This window comes from Parus major, chromosome 4 (assembly GCF_001522545.3).
Source record: "Parus major isolate Abel chromosome 4, Parus_major1.1, whole genome shotgun sequence".
Lineage (NCBI taxonomy): Eukaryota > Metazoa > Chordata > Aves > Passeriformes > Paridae > Parus > Parus major.
Window position 1 is genome coordinate 12,255,529 of NC_031771.1, and position 17,517 is coordinate 12,273,045.

The 17,517-nt window shown below is 44.7% G+C and overlaps 2 protein-coding genes across 5 annotated transcripts in view; both read left to right on the plus strand.

Annotated features, from left to right (window-relative positions):
• The window catches only part of SLC10A7 (solute carrier family 10 member 7), a 138,539-nt gene extending 135,291 nt beyond the window's left edge, over positions 1 to 3,248 (plus strand). For all 3 annotated transcript variants that reach the window (XM_015625145.3, XM_015625146.3, XM_015625148.3), the window contains one exon: positions 618 to 3,248. In XM_015625145.3, the coding sequence (XP_015480631.1) occupies positions 618 to 662 (45 nt within the window). In that variant the 3' untranslated portion in view covers positions 663 to 3,248. The remainder of the gene's footprint in view (positions 1 to 617) is intronic.
• Positions 3,249 to 4,336: 1,088 nt separating this feature from the next.
• On the plus strand, positions 4,337 to 14,837 carry LOC107203286 (acrosin-like). Of its 2 annotated transcripts, none has more exons than XM_015625144.3 (5): positions 4,337 to 8,648; positions 12,323 to 12,529; positions 12,816 to 13,081; positions 13,315 to 13,460; positions 13,933 to 14,837. In XM_015625144.3, exons 2-5 carry the CDS (start codon positions 12,369 to 12,371, stop codon positions 14,641 to 14,643), a joined length of 1,284 nt encoding a protein of 427 aa, XP_015480630.1. In that variant the 5' UTR covers positions 4,337 to 8,648; positions 12,323 to 12,368; the 3' UTR covers positions 14,644 to 14,837. The 2 variants fall into 2 exon arrangements, with proteins under 2 accessions (XP_015480630.1, XP_015480629.1); XM_015625143.1 differs by lacking the exon at positions 4,337 to 8,648 and adding an exon at positions 11,576 to 12,077.
• Positions 14,838 to 17,517: the final 2,680 nt, after the last annotated feature.

Consider the following 17,517-nt stretch of genomic DNA (forward strand, 5'->3'; position numbering starts at 1 on the left):
GACCCTGCTGTCAGAATAGAAAGGGATTTCTTTCTTCCTCAGCAGCAACAGAGCTACAAAGATACCAGGTGTCCCCTGGCATAAGATCACCTCTGGACTGATGGACTTGGGCTTACCCTTACCTTTTCTCAGAAAGGAAGGTGTAAACATCAGAGGTGCATGACATCCACCACTGCAGCAGTGATTATCCTCTGAGCAGACTGAGCCACATGGAAGGAAGCTGGGGACGCAAAGGTGTTGGCACAAATTCTGTATAAAGAATTCTTCTCTGTCTTTCCTTAAGTGGGTCTGAAGCTCTCCTATCTGTGCCATGAGTGGTTTGAGTGGGGTCCAAATAGTCGCTTTCTAAAAGGCATCTGAGACCCATCTCTGCTTCCTTCACTGGCACTGTAGCCATGGTCCTGGTGGTTTCTGTGTGTAAGTGGAGGTTGTGATGGGCCATTAGAGACAAAAACATCATCTCAGAACCCACAGCCTGTCAGCTGCACACTGACTCCTCTCTCAGCCTCTCAGAAGTACAGTGTTTTGTTGCCCCTTATAAAATGAGAATCTTACCCTGTGCTGTTGCTTGTCTTTTAAGGGTACAAAAAAGTAACTTTTTCATTTCCTGTTCACAGGCACTGAAACTAACCAGGCAGCCCAAAGCACCCGTGAAGGTATAATTGTGGAGATGGCCTGTGTCACAGTGAATGTATATATGTACTATACTGTACACACGGACAATTGACACAGCTGGGTTTTGTGAATGTTGCTTCAGTGCATATTTTATTTTTTTATATATATCTATATCTATATATATATATATTAAAAGATACCTGTTAAGTGCCTTACAGATGCATTTTTGGCAAAAGCATTGTTTTCAGAAGCCACTTTGTTGGCTGCTGCAAGAGGTTGTACAGTATTTTGGAGTCCTTTATTTTTCTAACCGAATAAATGGTCATGACTGACAGCTGGTTCTTCCATTGCCCCTGCTTTGAAGCCAGGGTGCACCAGCTCTGTTTTAAACTAGCCAAAATGACCAGAAGCCTATCCCACTGCTGGCTTATCCTGGGGAAGAGCTTTCTGAAGGTTTTTGTCTGAGATTGACTTGAATTTTTGTGTGACTCTGTTACACTCCCTAGTCATATGACTGTGACATGCCTTTTTCTTCTGAGTTTGTGTATACTCAGCATGGGGCCATCCAATGGATAGAAGCTGAAAAGCATGAATTATTTGCATTTGTTGACACAGTTGTCTAGACATTCCTTCAAAGTTAATGGTTTCTCAAGAAAATTCTTTTAATTCCATTGTATGATATTGTGCCATTGTATATCTTAAATGCCTCATAAGCTTCTTCAAAGAAATGGTCTGGTGCTTGGGTTATGAGTGAAGTATTTGTGTTTGCAGCTAGGAGATCTTTTTATAATTTACCCCTGAAGAACACAGATTTTTGGTTTTCTTTTTTTTCTGTTCCTTCCCCCTGTGCAATGCACAGAGACCTGCACAGAGAATTTAGGATGATGAATCAGAGCCTTTATTGTAGTAAGCCAAGCTATGTTTTCTTTATTGCTGCATTGGTAATGAATAGTAGCTTGTGAGGACAAGAAAGTTGACAATTTTTTTTTCCTGCTAATTAAAAGGATCCTTATAGTAACAGAAACTCTAGCTTAGCTCATTTGACAATCAATCATGACTTTTTAAAAATAATATTACTCTTTCTAATAAACTTATATAAAAAAAAAGAATACAAGATACTATTTCTAGGTGTTGAAGAGAAAGGAGTGCAGGCATATATTTAAACATGCAGCCAGCACTGACTACATCTGGTCTAGAAGATGAAGATTTCAGAAACATGCTCTAGTCAGATTGGGAGGTGTGCCCATCTGCAAAAACTGTGCTGGCAATTGTGCATTAAAATATTAAGTAAGGAAAGGAATAGGTCAATGGTATAAATGCAGAGCTTCCGTGTGTGTCATGGTTAACACTGCAACTAAAGGTGTGGCTGAGCACAAACACCTAACAAGTCTTTAGCAAATATAGATTATCAGAGCTCTGATAAGGCTGTAAGCTTTTACACAAGCAGAAGATCTTCTGTGTGTGATAGTAGGCATGTGAAATTAATATCCTTTTGCCTTATTTAAAAAAAAAAAACAAACCTGCATAGTTTACCTAGTCTGTTACTTCCAGTCCTGTGAACAACAGGCAAAAAGTAATGCGGTACCAATCCTCGGTGCTTTACCTGATGGCCACTCCCTGTTGCCATCAGTATGAGAAACTATGGGGAGCTGACAGCATCACCCTGTTCAGACCTGGCACACCAATAAAAGGACCACGTGACAAAGGTAGGGAGGTGGCACATGCTGAATTCTTTCCTTCCCTGGAAGGGGATCAAGCTCTCCCTGCTGAGTAGGTGAGGAGGCTGAGGGACACTGTCCACTGGCCATGTCACCAGGGCTCTGCTCTCTTCCCATGGGCAGTGAGCTCACAGGTTTGATCAGTGCATCCCTGGATAGCACAGGCAGATCCACCAAGAGGCCTGAGAGGAAATGGAGAGTTCCTGGGCCAAATTCAAGATTCCACTTCCTTAAGCATTCTGAGTGGTAACTGTTCCATATGGGAAAAAATTCATCTGGGTTTAAAAACCCTGCTTGCAGCAGGGGACTGCTTCCAAACTCAGGATGGTTTCTTTTTGTTCTGCTTTCATAAACCTGAATTTTCAGAAAATATAAAAACTTGATCCCAATTCCACTGAAATCAGTGACTCTTGCTGTTAGTTTTGAATGGTGAGACAACAGGCCCAGAAGCAGTGTTCCCTTTTTTAAAGTACCTAGGAAGAGTCCAAGCAGACAGTAGCTGACTGTGGTTGTGTCAATGCTAAATAGTCAGAACACTGCAAGTACCCTTACTGAGCTACCTCTGTGTACTGAATCTCTGCCTTTCAGTACTTCCAACAACTTGCTTAGATTCCATTGAACACATCCTTTGTTTTTTGGGGCTTTTTTTTTTTCCATAAAGGTATTTCAAACTTTTACAATGTAGTTTTGTTAGTCTTTACAAAGTCCTTGTTGATTGCTTTGGGGCAGCTTAAATATCGTGTATGAGTATTGGAGGTGTTGGTCTAAAGAGAATATCAAGCTAAACTGAAATACATATTTTAAATCCATAGTTAATGAAACTGAATTGTGCACATCAATTCTGTTAAGACTGTTAAGATACTTGTTTTATGACTTGTTATATGTCTTTAATAAACAGATTGGTTTTGAATTCAATTTTGTTAAAAGGAAAACAAGATAAAATTATTTATCCTCTAGGTCACATTTTTACCTCTGTTATCTGTTTTATTCTTTTGTGGGTGGGCTTTTAAATTGTTTGCTTGTTTGTTTGTTTGTTTTTTTAAAAAAGCCCATTAACTGTCTGAAAATATTTTATGAACTTGGGGAAAGAAAGTCCTCAAAACACTGCTAGTTATCATCAATTGAAAATTAATGCATTGAACTGAACCAGGTTTTCAGTAAAGACTTAGAACAGTTGTGAATCTTTTCAACTTGTCTTTAAATTTAACTGATATTAAACATAATTAGACAAAACTGATGGCAAATGAGAACTTTCGCCCATGTTACATGAAGATTTTCTTGATCATCAAGGTTTCCTATTTCTGCATCTCTATAATCCCATCTAATGATAGCAGAGGAAAAAAAACCCACCCAAACAATGAAACATCACTTCAGAGGTCGCAGGCAATGTTAGCACTTTGTGTTGAGTTACTCAAACATTTAATTTCCCTTTTTGTGCATTAATTTGAAAAGCTTTTGATGACTCCAGTAACTTACCAAGATAAGTGATTTTAATGTAGTTAAAATCAAAGATGTGGTTGTGTTGTTTTGTCTCCTTGATCCTTTAGTTAGTGTGAACAGGTTATGTGGTAGAAAGGCAGTCTCAGCAGAAGCTGTGCACTTGTGCTTGTTCACAGAGCAGAAGGAGCTTGGCTTTACAGAAGTAGTCCCCTACATTACTCCAGCAGTCAGGGAAAAAGGAGCTGTTAGTTTTATTTGTGTACATTTTTCTGTGGAAATATCTTGACAGCGGGAGGTTGGAAGGCAAGATGAAATATGGTCTGTCTGCAAGCACATTGATTTATGTGCGAGTGCATACGTGCATAAGAGATGAGCAGTTATATGTAGAAATGACTAGAAAGGACCAAGTCCCTGGGATACATTTTTTTTGCAAGACTGCATATGGAGAAAGAGCTACTTTTTTTGATGTTATTCTGCCATTAAAAATGAAATTTCAGACACTGAATTGTGTTTTGTATTGAATCATAATCTCATACAGTACCCTTACAGCAGACAATCGCAGCTTTGTATTTGTAAACTGTAGACTGTTTTGCACTTAAATAGATGTTGATGCATTTGGGAATTACAACACAGTAAAGGGCTAAATCATAGTTTCTCCATTTGGTTATAATCCAAATGCATTTATATTACTATTATTATAAAGTGCCAGGAACACAGGCAGTCCCTCGCAAACACGTTAAATAGACAAGAGACTAAATTCTGCCCTTGGTTACACTTGCACATCTCCAGTGCAAGGTTGTTAAGCTGCAGAGCAGTCTCCCCAGGGAAGCTGTTTGAAGAGCCCTGCCATCGTTCTAACAAAGCTCGGGGATAATGTAGCACATGATGAGAGTAAATGAAGAGTATTTTACTTTAGATTTGACGGCCTGCCCTTTCCAGCATCTTACAAACCAAATCTCTTTTGTCCCTATTTTGGGGGGGGGAAGGATGCAGGGGGTAGCCTGTAGCCCCAGTCTCCCAGACCAAAACTTAGAGCATTCTGTCAGAACAATGTCAGGAGAGGGATGTGGTCTCCTCTTTGCCATTTTCTTGCTTCAACCACATTATTGCTCATGATCATTAGACTGCGGCTTCTGCCTGTTCCTGTAAAATTCCCGTTCTACAGGGAACACCTGCAGGATGGTAAGGAATCTTCTGGAGTTGCATGGGCTGTGCAGGACTAGAGAAAGCTATGCTGGGAAATGCAGGTTGGAGGCATTGCTCCAGGCAGGTCTGCTTTGTGCTGGCATCTAAAGCTGCAGCATAGGTCATGAAAGCAGCCTCTGGATTGTTCCTCTTGCCAAGAAAGGTGGAGAGTGAGATCTTCAGTGAAAAGTGAAATTAAATTTATTGGTGATTAAAAGGACAAGAGAGATGTGTTGGAAACAAGGAATGCCAATGAGGCCTCTCAGCTGCTCCCCTAAGCAAATTGCAGTCTCGGTGGAGCATCAGCTTCTCAGTCCATCAAATTGCAGTAATCGAGTCTGGAGCTGATGGGAGCATGAGTCACCACTTAATTTTCTCATCAGTGGAGGCCAAGTTTTCAAAATATTTTTAGATGCATTTCCACAGAGATTTCTGCCAGCCAGTGACCTATGGAGTGACAAGAAAATGAGCAATAGCAGCTGCTGAATCAGGCTTTGCTCTCTGCCACCTACCCTCCTGACCATAGGCAGGGACAGGGAGGGCACATAAATCAAAGGAATTATTTGGAATTATTATGCAGAAAAGAGCCCTGCTGAGCTGAAACACCTGGATTTGTTAAGCAACAAAAAAATCTATGAATTCTTAGGCTGCCTGGGAGGTTCAGATGAGCTTTGACTGTGTTGCTAGCCCCAGCCAGAAGCAGGTGTGAGATTAGGAGCAGTCCATACCCAGCAGCTACAGCCTACAGAGGAGGCCGAGCATCTCCTAAGGATCCCGTGCTGGTGTGTCTCATCTGCTCTTTGCCTGTGTTCAAAACTTCCACCTGGCACAACCATTTGACATCCAGGTAAGAAAAAGGAAAAAAAGCCTCTGTGTGGCATCCTGTGTGTGAGGGCTACATCTAGTATAATAATCACAAAATCAGAGACTTGCAAATGTTGGCATGCTGGTGCTGGTTCATCTCTGTAAGAGAAAACTTACAATTCATGGTCAGTTTTCTTACAAAACACTTGTAACTTCTAGGGAAAATCAGCTGTCTTGAAAGGGAAGAAAATGGGCTTCCTTGAAGGAAAGACAATTTCATTGATAGGATTAAAAAATTATGGAGGTCATGTGAGAACTGGCCTTCTGCCAGGAGAAATGCAGGAAATAAAATTTGAGAGTCCTGTGACAATAATTGGGTATGAAATCCTATTGACAAAAGCTTTTGCAATTCTGTGCTCCCTCTGTTCCTTAGCATTGTGACTGCAGTTCTTCCCTGTTTCTATCCTTTGTCTGCTGCAGAGCCCATACCCAAGATGTCACCAAATTATTTTATTTCCTAGTGCCTTCCCTGTGTAGTTTTGCCACTTCTTGTCAACACTGCTAAGTAAGTGATAAAATGTCTTTTTCCCCTTTTTTTAAATTTTTTTTTCATTTTAGCTTTTCCCAGTTAGCTGTCCCTAACTGAACCTGGTGTCATCACCAAGACGATGCTCTCATCTGTTCTCCAAGCTCTCTTAGAGACCCTGTCCTGTAGCCAGGAAACCAGGGCAGCCTTCCAAGGTGATGCTTGGGGAAGCAGAACTCAGTTTTTTGTGCTGAGACTGAACAACTTACAACATGCAAATTACAGTTCTTGTGTTCTTTGTTAGGACTTGCAGCTCCCCCGGGAGGGAACACCCACATAATGCATACCTGCAGCTCACTGCTGGATCCATTAGAGTCACTGTCAGTTCTTTGGGCAATCCCATACTGCTGTTGACATATTTTGCCAAGCTATCCAGCAAATTCCTGCTTTTTCTGTTTTATAATACTGCTTCAAATTAAGAGAAATGTTGGGAGAACTTCTATTTTTCTTTATAAAAATTGAAAAGAAACCTCTTTTTTATCTATTTTAGGTGTCTGTTTGGAAAATTGATTTCCCAGAAGCGGCTCAGGACTATGTTTGCCTCACACATTCACTCTGCCCCTTCCCCAAAACATACAGTCTTTCAGGGTCCTCACAGCAAGTTGCATAAAGCCCTTTTTCAGAAAACAGCTACAACATCTGTTTAGGTCCAATTCCCTCATAAATAAAATATATCCCAGAGGCATAATAGCATGCTAAAAATAAGTTCATGACACAATTTGAGCCAGCTAATCTGGTAACTCTGTTTGCTGCAGCTCACGAAGTGTTAATGTGAGAAGCCTGTATCTTTCCAGCCTGGCTGGCTGTGAGCATCCCTCGTTGCTCTCTCCCGGAGCCAGAGCCACATCCCGCAGTACTGCGCCATCCTGTGCTCACAAGCTTCCTCCCTGGGCCTCTCCAGGTGTAAAACCAGGGGAATTGTGATACATGAGATTTTGTGTGAGTCAGGGAAGAGAACAGAAGCGCTGCAGTCAGTGGAGCCCGACTCGTATCGTGTTTGCAATCAGGTAACTCCTTCTTGTGACACAAAACACTAACGTGTGACCTCTCTGATTATAGAAGGCATAAAGAGCTGTATATAGCTACACTGTCACATATCAGTGTTCCAAACCATCTCATACTAAGAATCTGTCAGGGCATTTTCAAAAAAAACCAACAAAATTCAAATCTTGCTGGTATTAGTTTTACAGAATATTTTTGGTAGGGTTTTTTTTGTGTTGTTTTAAAGTAAGGTGCATAATATGTGTAGAAAACTCCTCCATGTGTATGATTATATATATTACACCATTATCTTTTATGTTCTATAATTTGATACTAAACATATTTTTAGGAATGTATTTTGCTTATCTAACTCTCTGCTTTCAACAGCAAACTCCCTCTGCTAAATCCCATTTGAATTTTTATATTTGAAATGAATATGAACCTTTAATTTTGGTATATGCATAAATATGCTCCAGTTTATGGCAAGCAGCAGCTTCCTTTGTTCAGAAAATAAATTTAGTGACAAATTTCAATATTTTTTAATACTAGTGAAAATAAAATTTAGCCTGTTAAGATGGCACAGTGATATTCTTTGAATAGCTGCTACTTTGAATGTGTTTTAATTTTTTTTTTCCAGAAGCGTGAATTTAGGAGCTTATTCTCTTAGTAACAAAATATTTGCTCTGAACAATCCCAGAAGCATAATACATTAGTAGAAAGAAAAGAGTATTTATAGCCAGTAATTCAACTGTTATAAATTATGACGGTATAAGAAAGAGAAAAGGGTTCCTTTTAAAAACTTGCTGCCAGATTCTGATACAGTGGTGCTGAGTAAGGTAAGTAATGTTCTTTTGATTAACAGTCAAGTCTTGAGTAATTTTCATTTAAAGAAGACTTTATTAGGCATTTTTCTCAAACTCATCTCTTTTGTTCTGTTTTGAGCAGAGTTTCATCTGAAGAAAACTCTCAGTGACTTTTTAGCCTACATTAAATTCCCACTGACAAATAGATGAGAATTATTATTAATTTTCTTCAGAAAGAACTAATAGGCTTTGCCAAATAAATCATGAAGATCCTAAGTGTGCTATTCATCTCTTCTGCAGATTATTGCTTAAAAGCCATGATAGTTGTCCTTTAAAAATCAAAAGTCAAATCAGTCCTTTGACTTGAAGTGAAAAATTTGGACTGATGGTTGTCCTGGGCCTTATTATTGTTTGGTTTTTTGCAGTTTGGAAAATGAGAGGGCTGGCAGGCCTGGATTCTTGATAAATGTGGGTTCCTAGTTTCTAGAGAAATTCCACCACACCTGGAGACTGGAGGTAACTGGTTTGTGTTAATGAGTGGCTCAGTTATTTCTCCTTCCTCAGTATTCTGGAGTACCCCAAGTCTCCTGAGAAGCCAGAGCTGACAGTGGATTTGAACATCTTTAACTTGAACACCCTTTGTGTCCGTGTGTCTGTCAGTCATGGCCCAGGGCCCTGATCAGGTCCTGGAATATTCCAACGTCTTCCACTGTTTCAGTTACCTCTGTTCTGGAAGTTGTAGATACTTTGTGCTCCTCTTATCTTTCAAGAATACATTGTAGGTAATTTTTAAGTTTACTTAATTAGCTGTTTGTTGATTTTAGCTTTTTTGGTGCAGTCACTGGTGCTTCTGCAGCACACATTCCATTATGTCTTTGATTTTTTCCTAATACAATGTAAGAGTATGATCAATGACTTCCAACTAGTTTTTAAGTACCCTTGATTATTTTTTGGTTGTTGTTTGGGAATTGATTTAGAGTTGAAACGTGTCAACTCATTGGAAGACATAGTACCACAAAACTGTATGAATACAAATACTAATATGTACTTAACATCTGTCCTATATATCAGTTTGTACCCACACACAGAGGATGCTGCTACAGGCTGAAATTAGAAGGCAGGAACAATGTAGTTTATCCTAAGTTCGTATTTCTCTAGTAAATTTCAAATCAGCATGAGACATATATCCCATTCAGATATTCATCTGTTCAGCATCGTCACCCAAAAGAAAACTTTATATATGACCTTTATTCCAGCAGAAGTTGTGGTTCTAGCTGACATAACTAACGTTGTATGAGATTTCTCCAAATGTGTTGACTGCCATATACATCTTAAAAGAAAAAAATCCACCAACCAACCAAAAATCTCCTAAAAAAACAACAAAAGAACACCCACATACTTTTAATTTTTCCTGTTTGTCATTAAAATGATACATTACAAATTTGCCAAGTTGTGCAAACCAGCATCATTTCAAATTCTGAGCACAGCATTAATTTTCACAGGAAAATACTTATTTAGAATCACTAGGTCTGTTCAAACATTGAATGCAGTTATTTTTCAGTATCTTCCACACATGAAGTTTAGCTACCTTGTTGTATCAAAAATCCAGCTGCACAGGCAAACAAACAAGCAATTTTAAAAAAAAAATTTAAAAATGCTGGAAGAGAAAAAGGGGAAGGAAGAAACCCATGTGTGACCTCTGGTGGTTTTAAGACTTACTCAGAATATTGCACCTTCATCAATGATTAAATTACTCTCCCTTTTAAAATGTGTTGAGCCTTCATTTTTATGTGGATGGATATTACTATACCAGAAATTCAAACTCTCACAGAGAAAAAGGGTGATCATAAGAATAGGAAAACAACTCAGATAAGTAAAACCAATGCAAATGCAAACCTTTTGCCAACTCCTTGAAAGAGATTGACAGTCTCAAGAAGTGTAAACACATGGGGCCTACATGTCCCATAATAAGAAATGATGGCAGATGCTCAGCTGGCACTGACATATCAGGTAACCATCATTTTGGGAGGACAGGTACTTTCTGAGAACTGGGCACTTTTAATATGATTGAAAAGAAAGTGCTTAAACACCGAGGTATCTAAAAATTTAATTTGGTTTGCAAGTACAGATTTTGACTCTTTTTCAATTTTCTCATTTTTTCTTCTTTGTGGGTATTTTTTCCTTGCTCTGTCTGAAAACAGAAAAAGGAGTAGAAAGCACTATGGAACTAGAATAATATGTGTATATATACATATTAATTGTATACATCTGTATCAGTGAGCAGGTTAATATTTAGATGCCATTTTGATTACATATTTTCTTTTTTGTTTGGTTGGTTAAGGATCTTCAGGAGGTTTTCAGAATATATGGGCTGGCATGGAAAGCAAAGCTAGATTTTATCAGATACATCTCAATGCTTCTTCATACCATGTGCTTTCATCAGTGTTTTCTCTATGCCTTGCTTTTTGTAGGCAGCACTTAGCACTTTATAGTTTTTCAGAGAGAATGCTGACTGCAGCTGCCAAGTCGTCCTGGAAAGCAGGGACACAGGTATTTTCCACTTTAGATACACAGGCCCAAATACCACACATACACGACCAAGCTGACTTTTACTTAGGAAAACTGGCCAGGAAAAGTCAGTCAAATTGTCATATTAGGAAAATGATAGGAAAAGTCAGTCAAATTGCCATATTTTAAAGAATGAAAGCAAAATGGTCCATCTTGCTGTCAAATGCATCTGTGCTTCCCTGTGCCCCAGGGCCTGCACGCCCTCATCCTGCAAGCAGAGGTGCCTACAAAAAAGCTGGAGAAGGATTTTTTATAAGGGCAAGTAGCGGTAGAACAAGAGGGAATGGTTTCAAACTGAAAGAGAGCAGGCTTAGAATAGGCATGAGGGTGAAATTTTTGACTGTGAGGGTGGTGAGGCACAAGCACAGTTGGCCCAGAGAAGCTGTGGTTGCCCCATCCCTGGAAATGTTCAAAGCCCACTTGGATGGGTCTTTGAGCAGCCTGGTCTGGTGTGAGATGTCTCTGCCCGTAGGTTGTGTTGGGATGTGACATTGGTAATTGGGTTCTTTTTCCTTGGACTGAGAGGGATGAGAAAGACTGTTTTCTCTTGTTTGGACTTGGCTGTTTAATCTTTTCTTATCTATATTACATATCTACAGAGTACAAGGAGCTACATACACTGAGAGAGGTGCAAAATGGCTAATGAAGAACTTCTTCAAGGTCTTTTATATGTCTATTTGTCCAATTAGCAAATGCCAAGTAAATTAATTTTTTTGTGCCCCAATGACCCGACACCTGTGTGCTGCACTGTGGCATTTTCTATGTAATCACTTAGTATTACCCAAAAGTCCCTAGAAGAAGAAGACGAAGGAAGAAGAAGAAGAAGAAGAAGAAGAAGAAGAAGAAGAAGAAGGAGAAAGGGACAACACCCTAAGTCCTCCATCTTGTCTCTTATTTTCTAAAATAGCTTAAACCTTAAACTCTTTCTCACCCAGTGACTTAAGAAAACTCTATCTAACTTACACACTCACATTCCCAGTGTCTCTGCTTAACTTTAACAGCTGTCTCCATGGTGTTACACAAAATTCAGTGCTCTCTTGGGTGTCAGAGCCAGGCATCACAGATAAGGGTACAGTCTGTACTTCTGACCCTAACAGGGTTGGAGCTGGATGATTGTTAAAGTTCATTCCAACCCCAAACCATTCTATGGTTCCATGTTGCTCGCTGTGCCAGAGGCCCAGAACATGGAACCGGCTGCTCTGTGACATCAGCCCAGGGCTGAGGGCACTTCAGGTGCTGCGGGCACTGTGGCTGTGCTGGTGCGCGGAGGCCTCACTCCCGCAGCTGACACGAGACACGGGCAGCGATGCTGCTGCTCTGCCTCTTCGTCCTGCTGGCCACATGCCGGCCTGTGCAGGGCATGTGGAATGCCTGCGAGTAAGTGGCCCCAGGCTCTGGGAGGGAGCTTGGGCAGCACTTCAGGGGCTCCCTGGAGAGGGCCCGCTTGGCCTCCATGGCCAGGCCACAGCTTCCCAAACCCCACGGGGAAGCCTCAGTTCCTTGTGGACAGGCTCACACCCTGTGGGCTTCCCTGGCCTGCTGTCCCTGCACATCTTGTGGAGAGCTTCTGCTGGAGCAGCAGCAAACCATGGAGCAGGATGGAAATGATTTTCTAATTGCAGAGGGAACTGTGGGCTCCGGCCCTTGGCTTCTGATGATGAGCGAGGCATGACACGCGTCGTGGGTGGCACAAGCGCCGAGGCAGGGGCCTGGCCCTGGCTTGTCAGCATCCAGGATTCCTCGGTTGGAGGCACGGGGCATCTGTGTGGAGGGTCCCTCATCAGTGTACAGTGGGTCCTCACGGCAGCCCACTGCTTTGCTGATTCCAGGTAAGAAGAAGCAGGCAACAGGGATATCCCCACAACATCAGCAGGTTCCCTGTCAGCAGTGCCATACACCTCTTCCATCTCGTTTCCTTGCACAGTGTGCCCAGTGCCTGGGCAGTGCAGAACCCAGCTGAGAAATTACTCAGGAGAAGGGTGGGCACATGCCACTACTTCCTAGCAGCCTTCAGCTGACATTCCCAGAGCCTAAGGCATGCTAGAGCAGTCACTGCTGGGCTGCCACAGCTCCAGTCTTCTGCTCTCTCTCACCCCTCTCTCCACGTGCCTTCAGGAACATCAGCGCCATACGCCTGCTGATTGGGGCCACCGAGCTGACTGAGCCGGGCCCTGGGGCCGAGGTGCGCACGATTAAGCGGCTGGTGGTTCACAAGGAATACAATTCTGCCGACCAGAGCAACGACATCGCGCTGCTGGAACTGAACGAGCCTGTCCAGTGCAGCCCCTACGTCCAGCTGGTCTGCGTACCCAATGCTACACTGAGTGTGGCACAGCTGGAAACCTGCTATGTTGCTGGCTGGGGTGCCACCACTGCAAGATGTGAGTTTCCAAAAATGGAGAGCAAGCTCAATACACTGGGAAAATGGGTTGGGCTTCCTGACAGCAGAGGCCAAAGCCAGAGTCAGGCTTACAAAGACAGCAGGGACACAGAGCTCCAGCACCTCTGTAGAAGCAAAGCCAAGCCCTAGGGAAGGGGATCACACCCAGATGTGTGTGAAAAGTGGGAAAGTGGCAGTGAGCTGCCAGGTCCTCATTCCTTTCTGTGCTCACAGCTCAAAAAACAAGTGATGTCCTGCAGGAGGCCAAGGTCCACCTTATCAGTGTCCAGCTCTGCAACAGCAGCGAGTGGTATGGGGGGGACGTCCATACCCACAACTTGTGTGCTGGCTACCCAGAGGGTGGCATCGACACCTGCCAGGTAGGAGCGTATGACAAATTACTCAGCCCCCAGAAGCACAGGCAGTACCACCCCAACACTGTCCAGCCCCTGCTCTTCCTGGCCAGTTACTCTCAGTTCTGGCTCCCCACCTTTCCTGGGCCTTCCCACCCATTCCCCATCTGCAGGGCCTAGCCCAGGGCCTGCCTAGTCCCAGAGGCCTGGCACTCTGCCCAGAAAGCCCTGCTATAGTGCTTGTGGCAGCCCAGAGGTCCAGATACCAATGCTGGAACATCTGTCCTCTGCACATCCAGGATCACTGGGCAAAGCTGAGAGCCTGATTTCATAGGCCCCCAACCCACTCCTGGCCAAGCTTCTAGACGCTCCAGCACCTAAGCAGAGCCTTGCTCTGCTGGGAATACAGCTCTGGCAGGGGCTGTGAGAGAGAAGGAGGCAGCCCTAGTGCTGACAGGGGCCACCCAATACCACCTTAATCCTTTCTGCTCCTCTGCAGGGTGACAGTGGGGGTCCACTCATGTGTAAAGACAACAGTGCTGACTTCTTCTGGGTTGTTGGAGTGACCAGCTGGGGAAGAGGCTGTGCCAGAGAAAAACGGCCTGGGATATATACTTCTGTTCAGCACTTCTATAACTGGATTCTGATTCAGATGGAACTGCTTCCACAAGTAGAGTCTTCTCAGGCATGGATTCATTATACAACTGCCTCACAACCTTGGACTCATCATATGAACACCCAATGGCCTACTCAGAATCCACGGCCAAGACCACCTTCCACTCAGAATCCATGGCCAAGACCACCTCCCACGCAGAATCCATGGCCGAGACCACCTCCCACTCAGAATCCGTGGCCGAGACCACCTCCCACTCAGAATCCGTGGCCAAGACCACCTCCCACGCAGAATCCATGGCCAAGACCACCTCCCACTCAGAATCCATCGCCAAGACCACCTCCCACACAGAATCCATGGCCAAGACCACCTCCCACTCAGAATCCATGGCCAAGACCACCTCCCACGCAGAATCCATGGCCAAGACCACCTCCCACTCAGAATCCATCGCCAAGACCACCTCCCACACAGAATCCAAGTTCGCTACCGACACCAGTGGAAGAGAGTAAGAGCTGTCCATTTCCACTCAAGAAGTTGATCGAATTCTTCACTGGGATCCGGGACCTCCTGAAGAACCTACAGGTAGTTACAGATTGAGCAGGAGAATGGACAGCATCCAGTGCAGGTTGCATAGGACGGTGACCGTTTCCTGCTGAGGCAATGCCTGCTGAACCAAAGGCCACCTCAGTACCAATGGCCCACTCTGTCCTGCCCACATTGTTCCTCTGCATGTATGCAAATGCTAACGTTGACTTAGTTGCTGAAATAAAGTTGCCTATGTTTGTGGTTAACATGCTTTCAGTCCAGTTTGGTCTCCTGAGCGAGGCAAGAACTTTCTTGCCCAGAACCTGCAAAATGAGGCTGTGCCAGACCACTTGGGCACAAAGGGAGTCACTCCAAAGGGCTGGAACTGTCTGCTCCACAGGATGGAGAAGACTGGCACATTAAGGCTAGGAAGAGGACAGGAGAAGACAATGCCACATGCAGACACCTTAGGGAGGACACATTGAGGCACACAAGCTGGTGACTAGGGCCTGGCAAAAGCCTTAGCTAACGGAGCAGACCTGGGAAGCTCCTGAGCATGACAAGCAAAATTGCTGACTGTCACAAAGGCAGGGAGAAGCTGAAAGGAGTTACAGTGCCCTAAAAGAAGAGCAAGATTTCACAGATAACAAAGGGACACTGATATGTGAGCTGGTCATACTTCAGAGATGTTTGAAGGAAGAGTTGGGGTCATTCTGGGGAGAAGAACCTGGTAGGAGCAGAAGGACCCAGGAAACTGCATCTGTAATGCCATGGAAGGCCGAGGTGAGCTAGCTGACAGCACCTGCAACACCAAGTCTGTTCACAGGCGGGATAAACCTTGGATTCAGGGGGAAAAGATAGCAGGGAGGAGAGAAGGGCAGAGAGAGAGAGGAGTTGATGAGGAGGATGTGTAAGCATGGCAGATAGGAAGAAGGAAGGATCAAGGAGCCACAGACACAAGCTGCATCCTTGGCCTCACATTCCAGGTGCCACAACTGCCCTTGTCAATGTGGGCCCAGAACAGCACTAGCCGTTGTTGACATCAAGAACAGGGAGCCTCCCGGAGGGTGTTGCTGTGGCTGACATGGAAAGCATGGACTGTGCTGTATCCGTGTTTCTGTGCTTTGAACAGGAAGGATGACACTGCTTAGCTATCTCTGGCACATCTGACTTGTGCTGCTCTGCACGCCTGACATGGCTGTAACCAGATTGGACTTGTGTGTGCTGTCTGCAGGAGCCATGTGCTCTAGTGGGTGTTTTTTGGGAAAGAGCTGCTGGGAAGCAGCTGCAGAGAGCAGGGTGGCAGTGGACCACCCAAAAACGTGTTGTTTTCCTGCAAGCTGTTAGCAGGAAGTTCTGGGAGCCTCTGCAATCAGAGAGGCTAAAATAAAGCTGGAGAGGGACTTTTTTACAAGGGCAAGTAGTAATAGAACAAAGAGGAATTACAGTGTAGGTAGGTTTAGAATAGACATTAGGAAGAAATTGTTCTCAACCAGAGGAACTCAGTGACTTCAAGGTTGCACTCAAAGCAAATGTCACAACCATCTCCTCAGAGGTGGAAAAAGCCTGTCACAGTCATTGCCATGACACAAGCACCTACCAGCAGCTTCGAACTGCTCATTCAAATGCCAAATGACAGGCAGATGTTTCCAATAAGAAATACAGCCCTCTCAGAGCCTTTGGTTGCATCACCCACCAGGACAGCATTGCCTCAGCCTTCTCTGGCCAGGGCTGTGACCTGCTGGAGTCACTTGTGCTCAGCCGGGCCCAGCTCTGACCATGGGGCCCAGACAGACCACGTGGCACCTCTGGAACTGGAGAGAGGTTTGCTTTTTGTCATAAATGTCTTCGTCAGTAGGGAGCTGGCAAGGAGAAGGGGACATAAGACAACTTACACCCTGCCTATTGTTTTCCCAGCAGCGTTTGTGTAGTGGATTTCTAGAGGAAAAAAATCCCCTCCAACTGCAGTATTAAGTAGCACCGTCTCTGCAGTGGCTTGACAATAAGAGCGAGTATAAGCCATGTAAGTTGAGGCGGCACGGGTAAGGGCCGGAGAGGATCCCAGACCCCCCCTCAGCCCGGGCGCTCCCGGAGCGCGGGGCCGCCATCGCCGGGACGATGCTGCCCCCTGGCGGCGGGAGGGCGGCACTGGCCGCCTCCGTGGCCGTGGCCGCCTCCGTGGCCGTGGCCGCCTCCGTGGCCGTGGCCGTGGCCTCGTCCTTATCCTTGACCGTGCCATGCCCCTGCCCGTGCCCGTGATGGTGCATGTGGCCTTGTTGGTGGTGTGGCCCTGGCCGCGCGTGCCCGTGGCTCTGCCCATGGCATTTGGTCATGGCCATATCCGTGTCCTTGCCTGTGCCTCTGCTGTGGCTGTGGCCAAGTGGCTTTTTGCCCATGGCCATGCTCATGGCCATTGCCTTTTTGTCTGTGATACGTCCTTGTCCATGCTGTGGCTGTGGCCATGACTATGGCCATGACAAGTGTTCTTGTCCATAGCCATGGCACGGCCATGACTGTACCGTGGTAGTGGCTGTGGCCATAGCTTTGTTCATGCCCATGTCCTTGTCTGTGTCTGTGGCCGTGGCCATGCTGTGGCTGTGGCCTTGTCCGTGCCTGTGGCCATGCTGTGTCCGTGCTCGTCTGTCTGTCTGTAGCCATGGCCGTGCCAGTGTCCTCACCACGTGCACTATGACTGCTGAGCCAAGCCTCGAGGTTGTTTTTGTAGATAAATCTACACGGACCCACTGCCCGGGCCGTAAAAGGAGAGCTGAGTATTCATTCCCTCCTCTGATTCCCTTCCCCCCACCCGCCAGTTATCAGTGATTTTCCGGAAACTTTGCGCAATCTTTCCAGTAAAACCCGCTGGTCTTCAACGTCGTTTTAGTGAGAAAAAAGCCCCTAGCAGCGAAGAGCCCAGCGCCAGGCCCCGGAGCAGTCGTGCGCCGC

Excerpts from the sequence above, each read along its gene's own strand:
- LOC107203286 (XM_015625143.1), top strand. The coding sequence starts at position 12,007 with ATGCTGCTGCTCTGCCTCTTCGTCCTGCTGGCCACATGCCGGCCTGTG. Across the intron at positions 12,078-12,322 it reads GGCATGTGGAATGCCTGCGA|AGGGAACTGTGGGCTCCGGC; the intron begins GTAAGTGGCCCC and ends TTCTAATTGCAG. Across the intron at positions 12,530-12,815 it reads CACTGCTTTGCTGATTCCAG|GAACATCAGCGCCATACGCC; the intron begins GTAAGAAGAAGC and ends ACGTGCCTTCAG.